The 12,328-nt window shown below is 45.8% G+C and overlaps 1 protein-coding gene across 8 annotated transcripts in view; it reads right to left on the reverse strand.

Moving 5' to 3' along the window:
- The window catches only part of SPATA6L (spermatogenesis associated 6 like), a 132,100-nt gene that overhangs the window by 27,479 nt on the left and 92,293 nt on the right, over positions 1–12,328 (reverse strand). For 7 of the 8 annotated variants that reach the window (XR_012219828.1, XM_073542624.1, XM_073542620.1 and 4 more), the window contains 4 exons: positions 11,263–11,306; positions 3,935–4,056; positions 3,655–3,745; positions 575–666 (listed from right to left, as the gene is read on the reverse strand). Coding sequence is in view for 7 of the 8 variants with exons in the window: in XM_073542624.1 (XP_073398725.1) it covers positions 580–666; positions 3,655–3,745; positions 3,935–4,056; positions 11,263–11,306 (344 nt within the window). In the remaining variant the exon portion in view is untranslated. The remainder of the gene's footprint in view (positions 1–574; positions 667–3,654; positions 3,746–3,934; positions 4,057–11,262; positions 11,307–12,328) is intronic. The other variant, XM_073542625.1, reaches the window with a different exon arrangement.

Raw genomic sequence — 12,328 nt, forward strand, 5'->3', positions numbered from 1 at the left:
TGGCATGCATAGCAAAGTCGATATTAAGTTAGGGGTTAGAATGGTCTTAGGGTGATGTGAGTGAATGTGTTATGTTCATCCCTTCGCTACGATGCCGAATATATACATCTCCCATAAATATTGGATCGATGCAAACCCCAATATTCATCACTGACCACTGGCTCCAAACCATCTGGGACCAGTGCTTTGAACAGAGGAAACTCTTGCCTTATAGTCCTAAAAGTTGCAGCAGGAGAGTAACTTTGTATTATAGCAGTGCTCCCTGCCAAACCTTCTGAATACAGTTGACAGTACATACAAGATCCCTGCGGTTAAAGACTTCACCTGCCAGCAACAAATATACAGTATCTGCATCTGGTTGTTAAGTTGTTAAAGTTAGCTTTGGAAAAAAAAGTACATTTGAGTGCTATATAAATGAGTCAAATAAATAAGTCAGAAGCAAAAACATGGTGTGAACCTTGTCTTAATGACAAGCAGGTGTTGTTATCAGATACATTTTCCATTGATTGCTCTCAGGCAACATATAGGCGAATACATTATATAAATATTCTAATTTATCTACATTTTATCTTACATTCTTTAAAACAGTTTTTCTTCCAAACTGCTGTTCAGTAATCTCCTAGATGATCGTTCAAGAATGCGATCCACTTCGCCCTTTGATAGATCCTAAAATTACATGCGAAATGGAGTATGGTAAAATATATGGCGCTCAGTAGTTCGTGAACCTGCATCACCGGCCCACATTTTTATCAGATATGTGTGGGTAATATTAGACCCAATATAACTGGGTAGGTGGTGTTTCTCAGTAATAAATTTTGCAATATCAACGCCATTGTGCGGCACATGATTAGCAGGAAGAAATTCTTAATACTATGTGTAAGAAAAGTATACAGTCACAGGGGTTGCCCAAGAGTTGTGTTTAAAAATGGCCTCAAATCAGAGAGTGTGAGAAAGTAACAAATATCACCCCTAAGGCCTCTTTCACACTTCCGTTTTTGACAATCAGTCATGATCCGCCGATTTGGAAAAAAACGGATCCGCCATTTTTCTTTGCGGATCCGTTTTTTTCCCCATTGACTTTCATTATTGGCGGATCTTGACGGATTGCCGTCCGTTGCATCCGTTTTTGTGAGGATCCGCCACAATGTTGCTGTCCGTCAACATCCTCAAAGATTTCCAAACGGAGCTTGCAATGTTTTTTTTGGGCGGTGGCTCTCTCTCTCTCTCTCTCCCAGCGGTTCAATATCCTCATTTTGCGGATCCGTCAAAAAACGGATCCTGTGCCATCCGTTCACATCAGTTAGGAACGGATCCGCTTGTCCGCCTTTTTGGTGGATTTTAACTGACACAAAAAACTGAAGTGTGAAAGAGGCCTAAGGGGGTTTTCCCATAAACAAAAGTTCATTTTATTCACTACAATAAGAAGGGATTAAAAATAATGTTCCTCACACCATGTTGCTGCACAGTCAGACACAGCCATTACACAGTACACAGCAAGAGCACATTTATAAGATTATCTCAGAACAGGAACATTTTTTTAATAATTTCCTATTGTGGACAATATTTTCATTCCAAAAGCTAGTGAATAAAATGAACTTTTGTTTGTGGGAAAACCCCTTTAATCTAAATTTACTAAAGCTCCGACGCTCCAGTCAGTCTTGATTGAGTTACCGTGCAGTGATGATATATATAATTTACTATGTATATGTACTGTACTCTGCAGCCGTTTTTTGCAAATAGTGTGTCTAAAAAAAATTCTACTCTGCAGCCGTCTCTCTGCCATTTGTAGGCCCAAAAAAAAATATTCTACAGCTGTGTCTAAACGAGTAGTGTTTCTAAAAGATGATTCTTCTCTGGAGCCATCTTGTCAGGAACACCACACTGCACTTGCTCACTGAGCCAGTGCGCGTGTCCTGAGTAAAACAAACTGTGCTCAGAGATACCTGTGGAGCGGGCAGCAGCAGAGAAGATGCGTGCTTCAGACCCACAGGACCTGAAGCACGTGACTGCTGGGGGCGTGGCATAAACTCCAGAGAGCTAGGAGCTGCAAGAAAACTCCTAGAATGGTAACTACGGAACAAAGTTACTAATTGGCATAGACAGGGACATAAGCCAGATCAGGCCGGGGTCAAAGCACGACATAGCATGACAATTACCAAAGGGCAAGGCAGAACGGATAGTCAAGATGTAGCCAAGAAGTCAGAAACCAGCGAAGCAGATATACAGTACAGAATCAACAGGCAAACTCACAACGGGGGACTGTTATGAATGGGTCACCGAGGAGAAAAAAGCAAAACAAGCTAAGTCACAGAAAACCAGAGAGGTTGGTAACTATGCAGATTGCAGATCCCTGATACTACCACACAACTAGCAGCAGCCGTGGAGCGTACATACAATGTTCCTAGATGCTTCGTCACAGCCGGAGGACTAAATAAGCCTGAAGCATGAAAAGGGGAAAACTAACTGCCCCAGAGCAGACCCCAAAGGAAAGACAGCCCCCACACATGTAGTGACGGTGAAACAAGATGAAAGTACAAACACAGGCAGGAAAATAGGCTGAGCAAACGATGGGGTCAAAACTAATTAGAAAGGAAAGGAAAGACACTGTCTGCAACCTGCAAAAAACCCTACAAAAATAATGTCCAACACTTCTGATAGCAAAATTAACCCTGAAGTCACTAGACTTCTCCCACTATATCAGCACTATGAAATATTCTGAGACAGAGCAAAAAGAGGCCAAACTAGTAAGGGACAAAAATCAAATTGGCAAATACAGATAAATAAGAGTGGAAATTCAGCGCAACCCCAGCCGGGGCTGCCTGACCACACAAAAAACTGAATAGACCAACAAAATCAAGTGTGAACATTAGCAGAAAAACTTAGCTTTAGATGACTGGAACAGATCTGAAACCCCAGACCTGACAAGCCAGAAGGAATCACCAGCAACAGAATAGGGCGTCGGCTGTCTTAAATCCAGTCTGAGATTCCTGAGGTCCAATCGTCATCCTCACTATCAGGTGGCAGATCTCTACTGATTAAATCAGCCTCACTACCTCCTGTTACCACCAGAGGGAGTCTGGAAGGAGAACTCACAACTGGTGGACCAGAGAATGAACTCACAACAGGGGACAGAACCGGATCTGAACCATAAAAGCAAGCTATAAGACAAAGAACAGGCACACAGGGGTCACAACACTCGGCCAAAGGCAAAAGTAACTGACAGGGATTGAAGTTTCTCAGGGCTATAAAAAGCTCTGCCTGAACCAAAGAGAAGCCACAATAATTAACCCCAGGTGTACAGGTCAAAGCCTGCACTGAGCTCAAGACATTAACCCCTGACGTGCAGGTCAAAACCTGCACTGGGATCATGACACATCTCTCTGCCATTTGTGGGCCAAAAAAATAATTCTACTGTACACATGACCACTGCAGCCAATCACTGATCTCAGGCAGTTATGTCTGAGTTTAAGACACAATGCACCTGAGGCCAATGATTGGTTCCAGTAGTCATAAGTAAATGTAAGGAACATCATCGCTACAGGATGAGTCAACGGTCAGCGGTTGACAGGTTTATTTTTGTTTTAACTTCACTCTATAAATTTGCACAAAGCTACTTCTTATGGCAGCACCATCGATGAATAACTTTATACTTACCAAGGATAGTCTTTGCTTGGCACTGTGAGTGGATAACAGATTACGTACTCGATTGTGTATCGATTCCCAGGTGTTATTCTCAGATCTCAACCTAAAATATACCAAAAAATGGAAACTTATTGAACTTTGCCACATGACAACGAGGAATGGGTCCATTTATGCTGGAATAGTAAATTAATGAAAGATAACTGCGCCTATGACACCACTCTACGATAGTGACCTCAGGATATCACGTTACTTCATAACTAAAATTATGACTTTGAGAAAAGTGAATACAGACCTTTCGCTTAGAGAGCCTCTGAGAACTGGACTTGTTCTTAAATCCTCCAAGGAATGGGCACCGGAAGTGAACTGGCCATCCAGAGATGATTCGGTGTTAAGGTCATCTATATTGAGGCAGTCCTGAGTAATACATTTAGTATTTAGATTTTGGTAAGCTACTACAAGGAGATACACCTAAAAATGTTGTCCAAGATGCTAAAGACATAGCAGTATTCTTCCAAGAACAGCATCAGTTCTCTCTACAAGATGTGTCTGGCATTCAAGCAGAGCTCCATTGAGGTGAATGGTGCAGAACCACACACACACTGTACACAGGGGTGACGCAGCTTTTTGAAGGCAGAGAGTTTTATATTATAAACTGCAGTACAAATGTACAACTGCATTTCCAGATATAGTAATGAATCATGGTATCCTATAAGCCACAATCTGGTCTTCATAGGAAAACCATCATAGAAGACACAGGGGTTTTCAGTAAACTCCCAGCTGTGGCACCGGGGAAGCAATGGGCGTATGGGCCCCAGGGGTGATCGCTTTAAATGCCGGTCAGAGGTTAACAGCAGTGGGGAGAGCTCGGCAGATGATAGCTGAATAAGACACCTATTGTGTGGCAGGAATGGGGCATGCTCAACTCCTGAGCCTGCTCCATACACATGCCCCCACCGAGCACTGTACGTGTCCGATACTTGTTGCCAAGGGGCTAACATATTACACATCTCGTACCAGGAAACAGAAATCATTTAGTGTTACTGTGAAAAAGAGGAGTTTAGATATTTATATGTATAGTTGATTAGCTCATTTTAAATAACAAGAGCGGACGCTTCATTCAGTAATGTCAGAAGGAATGCATAACATAAAATATAACATCAGCTGTTGAGTACAAAGTCTGGCAGATACCGAGTAATACTTTTTATTATGTTTCGTGCTATTCCAGAAATTTTGAGGGGGTATTGATCCAGCCAGTGCTGCAAAATCAGTTTTCAGTTTTCTGCCCATTTGCAGCATCCTGTCTACGGCTAGTATTTCACTCTTTGTTGTAGGTATACTATCTATCCAAGACTACAGAACAACAGACTAGGCTATATAGTGAGGTGAAGCGTTGTGCGAGTAATATCTGAATGTCGAAAACCCCATGTGTTTCCCCCCCCCCTCTACTAACCTATTTAAACCTGAAATTGCCATTACCATAATTCCCAAGCAGTGTGCTGGCTGAATTGGAGTTCTATTTGATTCCAAGCATTCATTCATTCCTCACATCCAATCACTCGCTCGCTTATGACACCTACACCTCAAAAACGTCTCTAGAATTCAACCTTTTCTTACTTTGACTCTGCAAACACTCTTACTGTAGCACTTATGCATTCTCACCTGGACTACTGCATCTCTCCACTAATGGGTCTCCCCCTTAATAAACTCTCCCCTCTCCAATCCATCCTTAATATAGCAACCAGGGTCATATTATACTAACCACTACACTGATGCCTCTACCCTGTGCCAGTCATTGCACTGGTTGCCCATCCACTACAGAGTACAATTTAAACTTATCACTCTTACCCATAAAGCTATATACGGTTCTAAACCACCCTACATCTCCTCCCCCGTGTCTGTGTACCACCCTACCTGTACTCTTCGTTCTGCTAATGACCTGAGACTAACATCCTCTATAAGCCGAACCTCCCACTCCCAAGTCATGTGTCGGAAATGACAGCGGATCTGTATCATTATTATTATTATTATGCATTTATATAGCGCCATTTATTCCATGGCGCTTTACATGTGAAAAGGGGAAATATAGACAAGTATAATAAACATGTGTAAGACAAGGGACACACAAGTACATAAGGAGAGGGGACCCTGCCCGCGAGGGCTCACAGTCTACAGGGATGGGTGAGGATACAGTAGGAGAGGGTAGAGCAGGTCATGCGGTGGTTCAGCAGACCGAGGATCATTGCAGGCTGTAGGCTTGTCGGAACAGGTGAGTCTTCAGGTTCTTCTTGAAGGTTTCCGTTGATGGTGAGAGTCTGATGTATCATAAGCACACATACTGGTGAGCTGCTGAAGAAGGGCTGTAACAAGAGAAGAAATAAATTTTCTCCTAGGCTTACTGAGCACAAAGTATTTTTTACACCAGCCTCAGGCCTTCCTGCACAGTTAGAAGAGGTGAAGATTTATTTCTTCTGCCACAGCCCTCCTCTGGCAGCTCACTGGTATGTGTTCTACGATACAGCGCCTCTGCTAACTGAGACACAGGACTTGGCAGCTGTGTTTCTTTCATTTCATTGATCATATGAATTAATTCAGCAGAAAGGTTTAGACAATGAAGAAATAGAGAATTACAAGCCCCAGTTTGTAGAGGAAGTCTAGAATCCTGTATACACTATGCAACATGTATAGATGTGATAACCTATGTGCCTCACTTAAAGATATCTTAGGAATTATTTGTACTGTAGTGCTTTCCAAACATTGGTTAGTTTCTATAGGTTCAATGTCTGCTTCCCATGTATCTTTTAGATATGAACATGATTATTCCATGTATCTGTTAAGTGGCTATATACAGTGGGGAAAAAAGTATTTAGTCAGCCACCAATTATGCAAGTTCTCCCACTTAAAAAGATGAGAGAGGCCTGTAATTGACATCATAGGTAGACCACGACTATGAGAGTCAAAATGAGAAAACACATCCAGAAAATCACCTTGTCTGATTTGACAAGATTTATTTTTCAAATTATGGTGGAAAATAAGTATTTGGTCACCTAAACATGCAAGATTTCTGGCTCTCAGAGACCTGTAATTTGTTCTTTAAGAGGCTCCTCTGTCCTCCACTCATTACCTGTAGTAATGGCACCTGTTTGAACTTGTTATCAGTATAAAAGACACATGTGCACAACCTCAAACAGTCACACTACAAACTCCACTATGGTGAAGACCAAAGAGCTGTTGAAGGACACCAGAAACAAAATTGTACCCTGCACCAGCCTGGGAATCTGCAATAGGCAAGGAGCTTGGTGTGATGAAATCAACTGTGGAAGCAATAAAAAGAAAATGGAAGACATACAAGACCACTGATCTCCCTCGATCTGGGGCTCCACGCAATATCTCACCTCGTGGGGTCAAAATGATCACAAGAACGGTGAGCAAAAATTCTAGAACCACACAGGGGGCCCTAGTGAATGACCTGCATAGAGCTGGGACCACCATAACAAAGGCTACCATCAGTAGCACACTACGCCGCCAGGGACTCATCCTGCAGTGCCAGACATATCCCCCTGCTTAAGTCAGTACATGTCCAGGCCCGTCTGAAGTTTGCTAGAGAGCATTTGGATTATCCAGGAGAGTATTGGGAGAATGTCGTATGGTCTGATGAAACCAAAATAGAACTGTTTGGTAGAAACATAACTCGTCATGTTTGGAGGAGACAGAATGCTCAGTTGCATCCAAAGAACACCATACCTACTGTGAAGCAAGGGGGTGGCAACATCAAGCTTTGGGGCTGTTTTTTTGCAAATTGACCAGGACGACTGATCCATGTACATGAAAGAATGAATGTGGCCATGTATCGTGAGATTTTGAGTACAAACTCCTTCCATCAGCAAGGGCATGGAAGATGAAACGAGGATGGGTCTTTCAGCATGATAATGATCCCAAGCACACCACTAGGAGAATGAGGGAGTGGCTTTGTAAGAAGCATATGAAGGTCCTGGAGTGACCTACCCAGTCTCCAGATCTCAACCCCATAGAAAACCTTTGGAGACCTCGGCCATGTCGGAGTACATTCGGGAGAACTTGGCTAAGGGTTTCATTCGGAAATCGTCCTCCCCTGCGGGTGCTGGTTTTTTCTTTGTGTGGAAGAAAGACGGATCCCTTCGCCCATGTATTGACTACCGAGGTTTGAACAATATCACCATCAAAAATAGATATCCTCTTCCGCTAATTCCTGAGCTCTTTGACCGCCTGCGGGGGGCCCGGATCTTTACCAAGTTGGATCTGCGGGGGGCCTATAATTTGATCCGAACCTGTGCTGGGGATGAGTGGAAGATGGCCTTCAATACACGAGACGGCCATTATGAATATTTGGTCATGCCATTTGGACTCTGCAATGCCCCTGCGGTGTTCCAGGAGTTTGTTAACAAAATCTTCCGGAACTTGTTGTACTCCTGTGTCGTGGTATATTTAGATGACATTCTCATCTTTTCACCCGATTTATCCTCCCATAGGAGAAGTGTTCGTCTGGTTCTGCAACGCCTAGGGGAGAATCGGCTCTACGCTAAGATTGAGAAATGCCTGTTTGAGCAAACTTCGTTGCCCTTTTTGGGATATATTATCACGGACTCCGGGTTGAAGATGGATCCCGAGAAGCTTTCTGCCATGCTCAAATGGCCTCGTCCAGTTGGAGTAAAAGTCGGAGTAAAAGCCATTCAGCGGTTTCTTGGCTTCGCAAATTACTATAGGCAGTTCGTTCCACACTTTTCCTCGGTGACAAGCCCATTTCAGCCCTGACCCGAAAAGGAACAAGATCGAATGTTTGGCCTCCTGAGGCTGAAGACGCTTTTCTCGCCCTGAAACGCTCTTTTGCGTCAGCTCCGATCTTACACCGTCCAGTAGCCAGTAGGCCCTTCGTCCTAGAGGTGGATGCCTCCTCCACCGGAGCCGGGGCGGTCCTCTCCCAGCGGGCATCTTCGGGGCATCTGGTTCTCTGTGGGTTCTTCTCTAAATCTTTTTCCCCCGCTGAACGCAACTATTCAATTGGAGATCGGGAGTTGCTGGCCATAAAAATGGCTCTGGAAGAGTGGCGGTACCTTCTGGAGGGAGCGGTCTACCCCTTTACAATCTTCACTGACCATAAGAACTTAGCTTATCTTCAGTCAGCCCAGAGGCTTAATTCCAGGCAAGCCAGATGGTCTTTGTATTTTTCCCGGTTTGATTTTAAACTCCATTTTCGACCCGGGAACAGAAACACCAAGGCAGATGCACTTTCCAGGTCGTTGCAATCGCCTGAGACGGAGGAGGTCCCATCACATATCATCGAGCCTGCAAAAGTTATCTCCCGTGAATCTCTCCTCTCTCCCGCCGGGCAGAACTTTTGTTCCACAAAGCAAAAGATTGGAGGTGCTAAGCTGGGGGCATTCCTCCAAGATCACAGGACACGTTGGGACCAAGAAGACCCTCATCCTCCTCTCTCGCTATTACTGGTGGCCTTCTCTTCGCCAGGATGTGATGGATTTCGTAGCCTCCTGTACGACCTGTACTCAGAATAAGGTACCGAGAGTTCTACCTTCCGGTCTTCTTCACCCACTGCCTCTTCAGGAAGCTCCTTACTGATTTGCCGCACTCCTCTGGATGTACTACTATCCTGGTGGTAGTAGATCGTTTCTCCAAGATGGCCCATTTCTTCCCATTGCCCGGCTTGCCTTCGGCACCCGAGTTAGCCGAGATCTTCATCCATCAGATTTTCAAACTGGATGGTCTCCCGCAACGGATTGTATCTGATCAAGGAGTCCAGTTTACCTCCCGATTCTGGAGAGCTCTCAGTCGGCTCATGGGTATATCTCTGGATTTCTCCTCCGCCTATCATCCTCAGACCAACGGGCAAGTGGAACGGGTTAACCAGGTACTGACATCCTACCTGCGTCACTTTTCTAACGCCCATCAAGACAAGTGGGTTTCACTCCTTCCTTGGGCAGAGTTCACCCATAACAATCATCCTAATGAATCCACCTCCAAGTCACCATTTTTTGTGGTTTCAGGCCAGAACTCTGGTGTTCCGCTGCCCATTTCCACGTCTTCGGGGGTTCCCGCAGCAGATGCTCTCGCATCAGAATTTTCGCAAGTTTGGAAGGAGACCAGGGAAGCTCTCGTAAAGTCCAGTGTCCGGATTAAAAAGCATGCGGACAAGAGACGGATGGCTCTCCCACCATATCATCCTGGCGACAAAGTCTGGCTCTCAACCAAGCATATCCGCCTGAAAGTCCCTTCTTACAAGTTGAGTCCCCGGTACATCGGTCCCTTTGAGGTACTTGGACGTATTAACAACGTGGCCTATAAACTGAGGTTGCCGGCTTCGCTCCGGGTCCCTAACGCCTTCCATGTCTCCCTCCTGAAACCTGTCGTTCTTAATCGCTTTCGCCCTGCACCTATTCCTTCCCCTCAGCCAGTTGGGGCCGATAACGTCTTTGAAGTAAAAGACATCCTGGCTATGAAGAGAGTCAGGAGAAGAACCTATATCCTCATCGACTGGAAAGGATTTGGTCCTGAGGAGAGGTCCTGGGAGCCTCAGAAGAATGTTACCGCACCAAATATTCTGAGAAGATTTTTGACCAATCTCAGAAATGGGAGACGTAAGGAGGGGGGTACTGTCACATTGGTGGTAGTGCCCGCCGCCGCTCTGTCCGCCGCTGCCTCCACTCACCGGGCCGCGTCCTGCCGCGCTGCACTCTCCCCTCGCGCGGTCCCGCTCCTTGCTTCCTCACCTCCTCCCTCTCGGCCAGCGGCTGTGCCGTGCATGCGCCTGAGGCCGCGAGTGCGCGCACTGCAGGATTCTTAACCCTGCAGTGGGCGTCCACAGCCTTGCCGTCTAATCAACCATCAGCGCAGGGTTTATCAGGCGGCTCCTACCTATGGGGGACGCCTGATTATCGTGTCTCACTCATGCGCTAATCTCGGCCGACTTATAGGGACCCTATAAGTTATTCCTCCTGTCCTGTTTTCCGTCTTGCCCTCTGGCCTGGTGTTCCTGCCTGTGTCCGCTCTGCTCCTCGCCCTGTTCTCTCGTTCCTGTGTCCGTCCTGGTCCTCGCCCTGGTTCTCTTGCCTTGTGCCTGTCACTTCCGTGTTCCTCTCCGTGTCTTTTGCGCAGTATTCTGTGCCCAGTCCTGTACCCACCACCCGGTACCTGCTGTACTCTGTACCTCGGCCATTACTCCGGTCCCATTCCGCTGTGCCCTGTCTGGTACTCCGGTCCTGCCTATAACATACCCCGGTCCTTTGAGCCGCCCCTCTTGGTACCAGCTGTCACGGTGTCTGACTCCCGCGGGCTTGCCCCAAACGGTCCCTGTATAGGAGTCGGCTCCACCTGGTGCGCTCTCCCCCGGGGGCCTCAGTTCCGCGACCCAAAGGTCCACTCTCGGACGCTGCCTATCCCTGTCGCGTCACAATCTATAGCAGAAGCCTACTCTAATACAGACTGGCTGTCACGGCGAGAGGGAACTATAATACTAATGCTTTAAAGAGGTATTACACTGGCAGTTCCAACTCCACAGATCCGAAATTGATGATATATCCTGGCGATATGCCAGCGCTTACTATGCTGGGGATAACCATTTCAGAAACCTACCTTTCCTACTGATGTATCACAGTGCAGGTCGTCAAATGTTAATGCTGTAAAAATATAAACAAAAAACATTAATAATTTGCATTGTTACTTTGTCCGCAAATGTTAAACATAAAATGTAATTATAATGTAATAACACTTTTTGGTACCAAGTAATACCGAAAATCATGACGAGATCCATAGAAAATTATTAAAATAATTGGATGGAGGCCCATAATGTCACGATGGGGGCAGGCTTTACAGCGTTGAGAATCTCTCCCCCCCATGTGCTCACCCACTTAACCACCTAACCACTCTCTCTTTCCCCATGTGCTGACTTCTCCCCAGGGGAGGAAGCAAAAGACAATACTGACATTACAGCAGGAGATCGCAGAGGATACATTTTGTGAGGTAATATATTGTTTAAAAACAGTCAGTGAAATATTTTACCTCATGAATCCTCTGTGATCCCCTGCTGTAATGTCAGTATTGTCTTTTGCTTCCTCCCCTGCCCAGGAGCTGTTGTATGGTCTGTACAGGGTCAGACACAGACAATTTTTAAAATGAACTTTCGTTCGTCGGAAAACCCTTTAATGTGAGCGGCTTCCTCTGGCTGTAGACACGTCGCGCATCTGCCGCCGGGATCAGCCGAATGATGCACTGCACCTGCGCGGAATTCGGGCAGGCACAGTAAATCAGGTCGCCGCCATCTTTGTGCAGACAGATAGCGGCGGTCACATTAAAACTGTGCATGCACTCATCCTGTACAAAGATGGTGGTGGTCAGTGAATCATTTGGCTGATCGCGGCGTGTTCGCGATGGTGTTCCGCTGGTGGTACCGCGCAAGAGACTCCATACGGCATATACAGTGTGTGTGTGTGTTGCGTACAGCATATACAGTGTATGTTTGTGTGTGGTGCGTACGGCGTATACAGTGTGTGGGTGTGATGCGACGGTGATCCGCTGGTAGTACCACGCAAGAGGCTAAATACGACGTATACAGTGTGTGTGTGTGTGTGTGTGTGTGTGTGTGTGTGTGTGTGTGTGTGTGTGTGTGGTGCGTACGGCATATACAGTGTATGTTTGTGTG

The sequence above is a fragment of the Dendrobates tinctorius genome, unplaced genomic scaffold (assembly GCF_039654945.1).
Source record: "Dendrobates tinctorius isolate UK_male_01 unplaced genomic scaffold, ASM3965494v1 ptg000128l, whole genome shotgun sequence".
Taxonomy (NCBI): domain Eukaryota; kingdom Metazoa; phylum Chordata; class Amphibia; order Anura; family Dendrobatidae; genus Dendrobates; species Dendrobates tinctorius.